The 14,205-nt window shown below is 41.5% G+C and overlaps 1 protein-coding gene across 1 annotated transcript in view; it reads left to right on the top strand.

Annotated features, from left to right (window-relative positions):
• Positions 1–14,205, top strand: part of LOC128439663 (protein unc-13 homolog C) — a 98,464-nt gene that overhangs the window by 33,203 nt on the left and 51,056 nt on the right. The window contains exons 13-14 of the mRNA XM_053422039.1: positions 6,175–6,331; positions 6,718–6,786. Of these exons, the coding sequence (XP_053278014.1) occupies positions 6,175–6,331; positions 6,718–6,786 (226 nt within the window). The remainder of the gene's footprint in view (positions 1–6,174; positions 6,332–6,717; positions 6,787–14,205) is intronic.

Genomic DNA, 14,205 nt, shown 5'->3' with positions numbered 1-14,205 from the left:
AAACTTCTCTTGCACATATCTGTGGAAAGATGTTCTGTTACTTTCCCCAAATGATTCTGTTCAGCGGCCCTTTGCTGGAGAGGTTTTGTTCCTCCGCCTTCTCATTAAAGGTTCAGTGTGTAGAATTTTGTGACGTCTAGTGGTGAAGTTGAATGTTGCAGCTGAACACCCCTCACCTCACCCTCCCCCTCCAAACATGGGCGAGAACCTGTGGCAGCCTTCAGTTGTTATAAAAAATCTAAAGATGTTTAGTTTGTCCAGTTTGGGCTACTGTAAAAAAAACATGGCGACTTCCATAGAGAAGACCAGCTTCATGTAGAGGGCTCATTCTTGTGTAAAGAAAACAATTTAGATGAAACACACTAGTCAAAAGATCACTTTGATTATTTTATATTCAATATCTGCCAATAGATCCCTTTCACCTAAATCGTATACACTGGACCTTTAAAAATCCTTCAGAGGTGTTTCTATTGGATTTTACGACTATCAGGTCCACAAGTGGGTTTGAGCTGTGATTGGGAACATTGTCATGTCGGAATATTGCTCTTCCTGTTAAGGTTCTTGATTCTTGGAGTCATCTCGTCATTCAGTATTTGGCACATTCATTCATCTATAAATGTTGTCTGCCTCACATCAGCACACTCCCACCTGACTCTGTCCACTCCCACTCCTCATCTGTCCACAGAAGCTCTTGCCAGTATTCATCAGACCTTCTTTCATGCCTGTTGCCAAAGTTGAATCCATCAGATTTATTTGTAATGTTTTCTCTTTGGATACCTTCGAACCACTGCTGCAACTGTGTTGACTCATGCTCCGCTTGTTTCGTATTTCATCTACATGAAGTCTCACAATCTGGTTGGGGCTTGCTTAGGGCTGCTGCACACTATAGGATAATCATGCAGACTTTAGATTTTGATTTTCCTCTTCCTACAATCACGGGGGCGTTCTCTCCTGGAGGTCACTTGATGACGACTATCTATACAAATAATCCTGAAGTGTGGGAGGTTTACAAAGTAATCTTAATGCTACGACCTCTCAAAACATGTTGCATATTTACGATTATCTGCACCGACAGAAACCCACAAAAGTGTATAGCGTATAAGCCTTCTCAGCCATGACATCATCCATAGTTTTTCCTCTTTTTTTCAAAACAGAACACACGATACCGGTCCTTCTTCGTGTGTTTCTTTTGAAGCCAGGTTCAATAATATGAGTGCTCCACACTACAGCTCAGAAGGTGGCTGTAATGTACCTAAAAGTAATTTGCGAACCACCATAAAAAATTGCATACATATAAGTCTCTGGAATCACTACTGTGAAATTGTTTCCAACATCGACGGGTGTGTGGCATGACGTTCTTGCCATTTGTCAGGTGTGTGCGCTCTGACGATTATAAAATTAATTAAATCTGTCATTTTGTCTGTGATCTCCCACGTTTTTATGTGTGCAGCAGCCCTAAGGCACTTTCGTACCATATGGAGCCTTTCTGCATCAAACACAATGGAGAAAGACCAAAACGGAGAAAGCTGGTTCACAGGAACTTTCATGATGTCGTTAATGAAATTAGTCTTAATTTGAAATCACAGGTGTTTCACGATTGCAGCTCTCACAGGTTTACTGACTTGAGTTACGTTGAGGCTGCATTTTGCAGCCTGTATTTTCAATATAACCAGTGAGTTGATTAATATTCACAAGATCGAACACTGTTAAGTTAACACACATCAGTTAATCAATCAGTCAAAGCTTTTTTATAGCACCTTAGTTAAAAGTTAGTGCACTTCAACGAGCTCCACAATTAACTAATGATCCAAGAATAGACTAAACCAAACATTTAAACAATTAAATTAAAAAAAAATAATTTTAAAAGTTATAAAAACAACTCATAAATAGAGTTAATACAAGAAATATAAGTTACTAAAGTGGGATAAAAACACTTACTCAAATATGAAGAGATAGATCAAATTCATATTTAAAGCATAGATGCAATGAAATGTATAAAAACCACAGAGGGGTCCCGTGCAGTATGATCAATTGCAAAACCTACTGCTCCATTTCCTCTCTTCATTAGCTGTCACAGATACACACAAATACACACAGAAGCTTTGTGTTACATCCCCTTATCTCTTGTTCCTTGTTTGCTTTTGACTTCTGTTGCATTTCGGATGATGAGCTAATCAGTATCTCTCTCAGCATCACTTCATCAGTCTGAGCTGAAACCCTCATATCACATCCCATCATGCACCTTTCCAGCTCTCTCTCCTCTGCAGGATGCCCTTGTTGGACAGTCCCAGTAGCTGCCTGTGCAATAACCTGCTGCTTCACTAAATCAGACACTAATTGCTCACAGACTGTGTCGACCAATTTAATGAAAATTGCCAACATATTTGTGCTTTAATGTTTGGAAATCTGACCACTTGTAATCCTGAGATGTAACAACCCTGATGGAACATAGGAACTAATGATACAATTATTTCTTTAACGTATAAAACGATTGGTTTTATGTTGTAAAGCAAAACCAAACCGATGGTTTCTAAAGCAGGTTGTTACATCAGGTTACTAAGTGTACTCTTTTTTTGATTTTTATACTTCTCTCCCATCTTTCTGGTTCCACTGATCTCAATTTGGTCCCATAGATCCTACAGCAGCTCTTTCATCTGCTCCCAAACTGGCCCTGGAGGTGGAACGTGTCACTGGGATTCTGTTGAGCTGCTGTAAAGCTGCAAACCTGTTTCAAGGATGCTTAAACACCCAACACCATTAGCCATTGCGTCCACATAAATAAAAAGTGTAGCAGTTACCACAGCAACACTATAACATAGGTGTTGTTGACATATTAAAGCCGCAAAGTGGGTCGGAGCTGAAAGTGGCAGGCTGTCGTTTCAGCGTGACAGGGTATCCCAACATGTGAAGTGTTGCATGGTCGTTTAAGTGCAGATTAGTGAAACAGTAAGCAGCCTTATTACCAGCTTTCTCAGGTGGAGTCAATGCTTCAGGCTCTGGCCTTTATTTAAACTTGGCGTTTCTCACATCTTGGCTTATTATGCCTCGCCAGGAATTTATGAACGGCCTTACCTCTCTGTTTGCTTCATCATAGAACCTTAACTCCCAGTCAGTCCTGACATGAAGGCTGCATAAATCTCTGCAGCTGCGACACTCACCCTCCTGTGTTTCCCCATCACCACGACCCATACCCCTCCCTCATCTTCCTTTATCTTCATCTGACTCACTCTATCACCACCCTCACCTCCCACTACCCCTTTTCCCCACGGCTCATCATCTTTTTCTCATTTCTCACAGCAATCTGAAGCCATTAAATAATGTGGGAGTGTCTGTGTCTTTTGTTATATGCATCCGCTGGTGAAAACCAAGGCAGGGTGACGAGAGGAGGAGAAACATCTCCCTCTTGAAAATTGGCTCAGGAGATCCAGCTCTAAAAGCGCTGTGGGGATTTAGCGGATGCCAACACCACTCTCTTCACATCACTGCCTTTGCTCGCCTAACCCCAAGTGCTCCTGGGTAATTTGGAGGCTGAAAGCAAAGTAATTAAATAGGCCTCCCGATGAGAGCATATTTGTGTGCTTGTGCGTGCTCCTTTGTGTGTGTGTGTGTGTGTGTGTATTTGAAGGAGAGCAAATCTGTAATCATTACTCCGCATAACTTGATGCATTTTCAACCACTTCATAAACCAATAAGACACTGAGCCAGATGTTCTTCTTTTCAAATCTTTGGTACACATGGTCACCTGCACTTGTGATACACACAAATATTAATGGAACAACATTTTGTTTTCATAAATCAACCTTTAATTTCTGAAATTGCAGTTGTGAACAATATAAATGTTCTCCTTCTTATTTTTTGAAGTGAAGGCTAAATGCAAAAGATTGAGCTTTTAAGAAATTCTATATTTGCAGAGCCCAGCCTATACTTTGTCTTGTTTTAAACTCCCAGGCATCTGAAGTGTAACAAGATTTTTTATCAAACTGTAGTATAAATAAATGTAGTGAATGAATGTGTATCAATATATGGACTTGATTACGTAGTTGAAAATAGCAATTAACATTGTCATGATGTTATAGCATTGTGTTCGTCTTCTGACCGTCGTCAGACAGTTTAAATCCTTGAACTGTTTGCACATCGGCTCAGTCAAACATTACCCAGACTTTGTTCTCGGTAGCTGGCAGGATAAAGACTGGTTAACGTCCGAGTTGACAGATTCAGGCATTTGCATTCACACTACAGCTCCTCCAGGTAACGTTTAGAAGAGTTGAGGTGTGCGCTGGATGTGTGAGCAGCAGTTTCACACGGTGCACAGCCTCTGTCTGGGTAAGAGACTGCTGCTCTGCCGCTGACGCTGTCGACACAGAGAGAAGTGAGCCTCTCATTCGCATGGAAGCACAGGCAGCTTCTTTCTACAAGTAGCAAAGGTTTATCCAGAAGGCTGCTAGATTTGCTGCAAGGTGCTTCTTGGAAAAAAAGATGCTTTGAAGGGGTCTGATAATTGTTCATGCAAATTAATTTGGAAAGAGCAACAGCCAATGGGGGAACTATCAACACTCACAAGACAGCCAACACTATGCCAGAACGTTAGTCACGCAACACATTTGCCCATCCAATAGTGTATGTCGCTCACTCACAACCGATGTAAAGCGGTGCCTGTGAATGAGGCAACTTTAAACACTGTAAACAATTCATTTGCCAATAAATACATAGAACACATTGATCCAGTCTGTGTGTTCTCACATAATACGTTAAATACCCACATTATAGTGCATATATAGTTGTATATGACATACTGTCCACATGCTGTATGAATGAGAAGGCAGCTGGCAGCCAGTCTGTATGTTTGCTATATATATATAGAATACATGCTGTATATATATGAATTATAATGTTGGCGGTATTCCATATGGCTTGTGAAGCAGCAGTATGAAGTCTTAAGATAAGCATATGCTCTTCACTCAGCTAGGGATCGCTGTTTGAAACAGGTCTCTTAGGCTGCAGCACTTAATTACTGAGTGCTCTATCAGCTGTGTGTGTGTTGGGGGGGGGGGGGAAGAGAGAGAGAGAGAGAGAGAGAGAGAGAGAGAGAGAGAGAGAGAGAACTCTTCCCTGACATTTCTTCTTCATTTAACTTCTCATATTTCTAATTTCTAGTTTTCCTTTTCTCTGATATTGTCCTTTCCTCTTAGCTAATAAAGCACATTGGACTGAAAATTGAAAGAGAGCGAATGTCAAATCGGAAAAATCGGAAGCGGCGATGCATGGGTTTCTTTCTCTCCCATTGTGTGTATTGCTTCAAGTCCAAGAAGTTAGAAAAGTGCTGAAGATGGGAGAAAAGGACAAAAGATGACATGTTTGCATTAGTAAAAGAACAATGTTTCAGTTCCTCCTCTTGGGAAGATGACCTGAGTAATTTTAGCACACTGCAGAATACTGAACCACCGTTTGTGGATTCACCTCAGTGGTAAAGACTTGAACTTGGAAGTGCACATACTTTTTTGTCTCAGTTGTATTTCTTAAAGAATGAAGCAAGCAACTAAGTTTAATGGCACACTGTAAAATAAATATATATCCACTCTGGATGGAGACGAACCCCGGAATCATACTCACTTACTTCATCTATTTCTTTGCAGCTTCCTTTCTGTAGTAGCATAGGTTATATAGCTGTAATTTATGACATAATTTGCTATAGATAGTCATTGAAGACACTTTTTACTAGATGAACAGGTCAGTAAACTTCCTATGGACCAGGATTAATTGTTTGGAACATAAAAAATATGCTGTCTCCTCAGAAGATGAAAGGTGAAAATAAAAAAGAGAGAAATACTGCAGTGTTTCTGCTCAGTTTTTCTTTTATAGTAGATAGATACAATACATATGGTAAGAATATTATATATATTATATACTGGAAGGGAAAGTTTCCTCAGCTATAAAACACATTTCTTTCAACACTGTAACATATCGATTTTGTGACTTTCCTAAGGGTGTATCGATTCCTTGATCGTTTTCCTTGTCTATTTCAATTTTGCGCTTGATGCTGACTCTCACATGATCTCTGTTTTCTTAATGTTTTGGTCTATTGAACCTTGGTGAAAAGATGAGGTTGCTCCAAAATGGCTGCAGCACTGCCCCTTGTGCCAGATGGAATAATAGCTGTTCTTTTTTCCTCCGCAGGCATTTCTCATGCCTGTCCGGCAAGTACATGTGTCCGGGTGTGCCAGCAGTCATGAGCAACCTGCTCGCAAATATCAATGCCTACTTCGCCCACACCACCACCACCACCACAACCACAGCCTCTGCTTCTGACAGATTCGCCGCCTCTAACTTTGGAGTAAGTGTGCTTGTTCTTGTCCTGTAATCTGACTTTTGAAAAACGGTGATTCACAGTAATACAATGCTTAAAGAAAATATGGGTTATCTATGGTCTTGTGTTAAAACATCTGTTGCTCTCTTATATCCTATTTAAGTATCAGAGGTTGCCAACCCTTTATAATTGAACTTTTAATATGCTAATGTTATTAGGCATCAAATATTATTTCCAGGCAGAAAGCCGAGCTGGCAGTATGGCTGCATCACAAAATGTTGTTCCAGGAAGTAAAAATGAATCACTGCAGGCAAAGTAATGCTTGAGTCCACGCAGTGTTATACATTTTTCACTTTTCACAATCTTAAGTTGTTGTGACACTGAACTGAATTATGTCTCTGTTTTCCTGACAGAGGGAGAAATTTGTCAAACTACTGGATCAGCTGCATAACTCACTGAGGATCGATCTCTCCAAGTATCGGGTACGTATGAGCTTTGTTACATGTGGTGCGTCTGCTGACACTGTGTTTGTCTTTGCGGGCACCGGGCGGCACGGTAACGCAGTGGTTAGCAAAAAAACTGCAGGTTCAGTTAAATCGCCCACAGGTGGGACTGTGAGGGTGGATGGTTGTCTCCATGTGTCAGCCTTGTGATGGACTGGCGACCTGTCAGGGTGTCCCCCGCAGCCACTCGATGTCAGATATGATTGGCTCCAGTTCCCCGAGACCCTCACATGATCGACTGTATAGATGACGGCTGGTTTGTCACTGTGACCTGTCACCTCCAAGTGAGGCTCTTTTCAAAGTTTTTCAGTTAAATCTCGTCTCATGTCCGTAGTAATATCCCTTTCGAGGGACTGTATTCTCACAATGTGTCTCTGGTTCACATTGTAGGGACAATGTTCCTTTTCTGGGAAAAATGCAGGTGGTTGTTTGGTTTTCTCCTTTGACAGAAGTGTTGGGATTTAAGCCACTTGCCATCTGGCTGATTTGATAGAGGCTTCCAGCTTGATTCAACTCTGTTTACAGTACACTGTGTGCTCTCTACATCTGGTGTGCAGCAACAATCCATTTACACCTGGCTGCCGATGCCGAATGTGTCACCCTCCAAATGTACTTATTGACTGGATCCTCCTCTTTTCTGGATTCAGTTCACTCTGTGTTGGGTGTATGTTTCCATTTTCATCCCACAGTCAAATCACACAGACTGCACATTGATGCCAGATGTAAAGGTGTTTTATCTCTCATGAGGATAACGATGAGGCAAAGGTCATTTTTAAATTGATGACGCTGTGGAGAATGTCATTTGGTAAGGTCACATGTGCTTCACTCATCTTAACATTAAGTAAATGCATCAAATAAATGTGTCAGAAGACCTGGTGGTTTTAAGGTGAGATCTCGAGGAAGGACATGAAAAGTATGAGATTTGTGATGTATGAGAGACAGAGACAGACAAATATCACTGCTGCTCAACAAAAACAACAAATACTGATTTGATTCAAATGCTGCCAGAGAAGCAACAGCATGGCATCCCCCCCCCCTTTTCTTCAAAAAAAGAAAAAGCTGGACTGTGTGAACATGTTTCCTCTGTCACTTGTTTTAGTTGAAGATCAAAATGACTCTGACAAGTCAGAAGTTGTGTGTTGTTTTTCTTCAGACCCAGGGCGCTTTCACAGCTTTTAACCAGCAGTCTATTCAGACACACAAATATCAATAATCCGCCTGTGGTGTTAAGCACGACCATTGGCATCTGAAGAAATAGTGCTCCTCATGGTCCAATAAATAGACCCTGTCGGGTGTCCAGCACTCACCCTGCCACAGACGTTCATTGATTTAGTGCATTCAACAGCTTGGAGTGCGCTCTGTAATTCCAGCTCTCTTTGTATAGACTGTAGCAGATTGACTTAATATTGGCTACAACTATTACATCGAACATGTTTTAAGAGACAACTATACATGCATCATGTTTTATTTAAATAAGGAGACATAATTCATAGTTTTTTATGCTATCCATATATATATATTTATTTTAAACTATTTTTATGTAAACTTACAAAACTGTACTGATTAGAGAGAGGGAGAATTCAAACTGACATAATAAGTGAAAGTTCAAATTGTATTTGTTTTGTGAATTTAAAAATGAAAAAATCTAGAATTATATTTGATTTAAAATCACATTGAGTGGGGTCCAATAGGGGTCCTTTCACTTAAATGTATATGTGACAAAGTAAGATAAATATTGCTAATATAATTTTAAATTTAGCATGAACACATATGTGTTAACAAAAACATTTAATGTATCCATGTTGGTTTTGTGCCACCCTCGCAACTGCTCAGCCTTTTAAATTCCCAAAATGAAGAGGGAAATGATTAGAAAGAACAAACAAAAACATTGTCACCCTCCCATCACCCTAAACATACAATAAAAGTTACCACTTCAACAAATGGCTGAGATGAAACAGCCCCAAAATAATGGGGAAGTGAAGAAACTGGCGTCTTGCAGCCAGACACTCATCTCTGATTGTCAGAAATGTGCCGCTCCCAGGCCAGCGAGGGTGCCGCTGTATTTTACTCTGGCAGATTGAAATCCTGACATACAGAACATAATCTTCTCGAAGAATCCCAGAAGAGTGTAATCCTGTTAGACACCGCACGCACACACACACAGACACACACAGACACACACACACACTCACACACACACAAACACACTCACTCACTCACACTCATTTGCCTCACCCTATATACGGAGATGCAGGAACATACCACAAACATGCACAGAGCTGTGGACATGCACAGAGGCTTTTATCCTCCCCCTCTCTCCCTTACTTTCGCTCTCTCTCTCTCGCTCACTCCCTCACACACACACACACACACATACAGATGAATACAGCATCCCTCGCACACACTCTCGCACATGTGCAGACATCCACTGTGCAGTTTGACCGCACTCTATCACTGACTCACACTGGGCTATGCACCAGAACAGCCAAAGACCCTCACATCCCCACCTTTCTTTCTGTTGGCGTTATACAGTGAGCTGTAAGTGAAAGATGACCCTAGACCACCGCCTCTCTAGGGAGAGGCGGTGGTCTAGTGGCAGAAACTTGGACTATGGGCAGAGAAGGTCTCTGGTTTGTCTCTGGTTCGACTCCACGGAGAGACAACAAAAGACGAACCTGGATTGATCTGTCCAAAAATCCAAGAGTCTCCCTACCCTGTCTAGTGCCCCTGAGCAAGGCACCTTACTCCCCTAACATCTGCTCCCCGAGCGCCTGTACGCGGCTGCTCACTGCTCTGTGTGTACTGCACAAGATGGGTCAAAAGCAGAGATTAAATTTCCCTACCTGCATGAGTGTGCCTTTGCATGACTGTGCATGTGTTTGGGATGAATAAATGCATCTTAATGTGACACAATGCAGCGTGTCTTTGACTGCGTGATAGCTGTAGCTCCTCTGTTCTTTGTCACGGCTTGTGTGTGAAACCACATGTGCTCATCGAGACACACCCTGATTGCAGCACATTCAGCTGGCGGCCAGCAAGTAAATAGTGAGGAAGAGAGGGGACTTGAGGGACACACAGAATGGAGTTGTATATAGACCGGGGGAGGGATAGAGAGGATTTGGAGAGCGAAGTGGATGAAACAAGCAGAGAGAGAGGGAGTAAGAGGAGAGGGGATTTGGACAAAGAGGGGGAGAGTTGAATGGACGTAGAGATGGATTTGGAAAAAGAGGAGAGGACAAACAGATAAAGAAAAACAGTGGGTACGATGGGTGGGTGCCTGAAGGAGGGAGAGGGTTAAGTGAAGGAGAGATGGCCTCTTTTATTTTCAGATGGCCTGGCTGTCTGGCGATAACACATTCACCAAGGCCAGTCACAGAACATCACATTGGCTTCACCTGCCAGCGCTGCCCTGCTGCTCTCTTGTCAAGCCTGCCACAGACCAGTGGTTCATGCACACACACACACACACACACACACACACACACACACACACACAGTTCATACTCTCACTTTCTAAAGCTGTCCGGCAGACTGAGCCTGCCACTCTTGGACAGTAATACGATTCAGATCCGGCTCCTCCGCCCGTTCACCGTAAGGGTTTTCCTATAATGACATTCTGAGGGAGATTGAGTTTGCTTTTGTAAAACAGAGGGTTCGAATCAGCAGCGAGAGAGCCCGGGTGCCGGTGTCACTCTACATTTGCTGCATATGCATTTCTTCCCCTTAAACTTTACTCTAAGGCCGTGATAAACAGCGACACCTTGTATAGCCAGGCTGTCCCAGCCGAGATTAGCAAGTTTCTCTGGGTCGGACATAAAATCTCAGTATTCAGAGCACGCTGCAAGGGATTTGAGCTGTTAGCTCAGTTTGATATGAAGTGAGGTTTGTTCTGTGAGCTCCCCTGGGAGTTGTGTACCATTATTTTAAAATGGAACTCAGAATAACATTGGTCCTTTAGCGAAAAGGTTATTTCATGCTAACAGCTGGTTTGTTTGTGTGGTGCAGGAGATTCTGCAGCCTCCTTTGCTGAGAGGAGCAGAGGGATACAGATGTTCCATACTGTAGAGCAGGATGGCATCACCCACACTGGAGTGTATTAAAGCTGATAAGGCCTCAAGTGACTAAAATTCTAGTCAAATTCCAGAGGTGTTCTCTACAGAACTGTCTACTAGAGAAACACACAACCTCAAAACCACACGGGACATTTTAGAGTCTCTGGAGGAAGAAACAGTTTTTTGCCTGCATAGTCCAGATTTAAGTCTTTGAGTTGTTTGACAGCTACTGTAATGCATATATTAGGCCTGTAATGCTGGTCGCCGCTTTTTTTCTGAAATTTCAAAAGTGACCTGCATTAATTGAGCCATGGCAAATAAAGACCGGCTACAGGGCTTAGTCCACAGAACCATGAATCTGCGATACAACTGCTGAACTAAGAGCTGTTCACCTGTTTATTTAAAGTTGAATGAATCTCAACTCGGTACGCAGAACTTCGACCTGGGAAATCAGGTGTTGCCTTGTCTTGAACGATCTGTTCCAGTTCCAGGCACCTCTGCAACAGATTTGATTTGATCTGATCTTAAGGTTTATTATTATTGAACGTATCAAATGTACAAATCACACCAAACTCAACACTGCATTTTCTCGGGCCCGTAACACACTGATGAAGTATGAAGTGTGCAGCCGATAAGATGAGCGATTGTGGAGATATGCGAGCCAGAGTCAGACAGACAGAGATTCCTAGGATTAGTAGATGATACATTTAAAACATTGAGCACAGAAGATGGTAACTTATACTTTCTTGTACTCCACCTGTTGCTTTTGACACACACCTAATTAAGTGCTGTTGCATCATATAAAGAAACATGTTGTGTCATTATCTTTAATATTACAATACATGACATCAGTACATCCCAAATTGTAACCACCATTTTTTTGTTCAGACCACCCCAGACGCTAATGCTGAACTTAGTTCACTGTGAATTTAAATTAATCCTAAAATGGCAGAGCGGGGCAGACAGGGGCGACGAGAGCAGATCCAGGGTAGGTAATGGCGTGTGACAGCTGAGACAGGCATCTTCTGATTCAGGAGGCGGACCATAGAAAGGGGGAGCATCAATCCGAGACAGAGGGAGAACAAAGGTTTGCCAGGCAAAACCCAAACTCGAGGAAAATATTTAGAACCTGATTTCTCAGGCGGTTCGGCCATAACGTATGTGCTGCATGGATACACTGAGCCCCATGAGTGGAGAGACAGAATGGGTTTTTATATTTCTGGGTTCTTGGGGAGTAGATGAGCTAGATGTTTAGTGAGGCACATAGGTCGAGGTAGAGAGACACACCTATGTGTACACGTAGACAAACCAGGGACATAAGCACTAGGAATAAGTATGTAAAGTGTTACATACATAAAGTTGAGTTGAGCAGGTTTTCCACTCTTTGGTATGTTTCAATCAAATCCTAAAATAGAAAAAAAAAAATCTTTCCAAAAAAATCCCCTGAAGTAAATGATTGTCATAAATATTCAGGTCATTCTGTTAGTTTGCAGCACCTTTGCCAGCAATGACAATGACATGCCTTTTTGGAAATGATCCTACAATCTTGGCACACTTCTGATCCAAGCTTGGCCAGGTTAGATTCGGAGCATCTCACAGTCATTTTCACGTCTTTCCAGAGATGCTCTGTTGGGTTCAGTCCAGGGTTCTCTGGAAGCCGTTCCCCTGACTTTGGGTCATTACATATTGTATGACCTCCCTCTAACCTAACCCCTGAGCTCTATTTAGCTCTGCATTAATCTTGTCTTCTATCCGGATGAATCTCCCATTTCCTGTCTCAGAAAAATATCCCCACAATATTATGCTGCCCACAACACTGTGTTTGACTGGAAGGGTGTTTTTAATGAGGTGATGCTCAGTGCCTCAACAACACATCAACTTTAACTATTGTTTATTTTCAAAACAAGAACCTATTTAATCTTGGATACCGATAGTTTCGTACATCACATGTCTCATTTAATGTTACCAGCAACAGTGACCCGTGATCAAATGACAATAACAACAATGTTAGGAGGATTTCACACAAGTTCAGCATGTGGAATGACTTCCACAATTGTGAAAATAACCCTATAGAAATCAATGGTATACAGGTCTGCCCCAGATGAGTTTATGCCTTTATCAACTTTGTCCAAGCAATTCTTAAAGAACAGTGAATTTAAATCAAGTTATAAAAGCATCGTGAGGACCAATGATGGTGTAATACAATGCACCAAAGCTCCTCAGCAGATGTCATTTTCAATGCCCATGACCTGACCTGACATTATCATCCCATACTGTAGTTCAACTGACTAACAGCACATTTCAAATTGTCCAGTTGTGGTGAAAACAAGTTGCAGTAAATGGTGTCTGACGTTAAGCAGTTATAGCCCCTCTCTGACATCTCCCAACGGCAGTGCTGATGTTGTCTCTACTTCTCGTTCAGAGATGGAAGATCGGCTTTATTAGTATGCTTCCCTGATTCTGGGCAATAAATCTTTTTCTTTTCCGTTTAGTTTTTCTGCTGATGAAGCTGGAGTTTCTCATTTCTGGTCCATCTGTATTGAGACATAAGAAAGATGTATTCAATGTATTTCCACTATTGTTAATGCTTCTACAAACACCTAACATTGCGATTAGTGTTTCTCCAGAGAAATATATATTTGTGGATTTACTATTAACATCAGAATGTTTTAAGTTGGGCCCCAGATGATTCATCATTGTTTAACCGCATTATAGAGAGAGAGAGAGGACGAATTACAATTTAAACTCTCTCCACCATTTCTCATGTTCATGCTGTTTTTAAGCTGTTTAGTTATTCCAGATGTAATGATCTGAGCACTTCACTCCAATCCAAGTTGTCAAGAACCAAATTGACTAATAGACGAGAACATTTTGCTTGTAGACGGTCATTTTTTTGAGAGGAACACACCTACCTCATTTGTTGAAACCTAATGAGTTTCAATTAGCACCTGTCTCCAAATATTACATAATAACCCATTAATGGACATGCTACATTGTGAAGTATGTTTCAATTTAAATGGGTTCAATATGATAACGAATTTTGTTTGCATTTTGAATTAATCATTTCATAAGCAAGCAGTGGATCCGAACTCCAGTGTCACTGGAATACAAAGTGGAAGTAGTGTAAACTGCGGATTGTTGTAACTGTGATTTTATTGTCATAGATAAAGATGTTGATGTTGGGAAAGCAACAAAGCTCAGATTTTTTTTACACAACTTCAGGAATATATGTTCTTTAGTTTTGTGGCTTACTTTCATTCACTAGAATCACTAATTAGCAGCACGATTGCAGTATCTGTTCTGAACCTACCTGTTTGGAATGGGCTGTTTACTTGGCCTGTAATGA

The sequence above is a fragment of the Pleuronectes platessa genome, chromosome 1 (assembly GCF_947347685.1).
Source record: "Pleuronectes platessa chromosome 1, fPlePla1.1, whole genome shotgun sequence".
NCBI lineage: Eukaryota > Metazoa > Chordata > Actinopteri > Pleuronectiformes > Pleuronectidae > Pleuronectes > Pleuronectes platessa.
The sequence above is the reverse complement of the archived record's forward strand: the minus strand, read 5'-3'. Positions and strand labels throughout refer to the sequence as shown.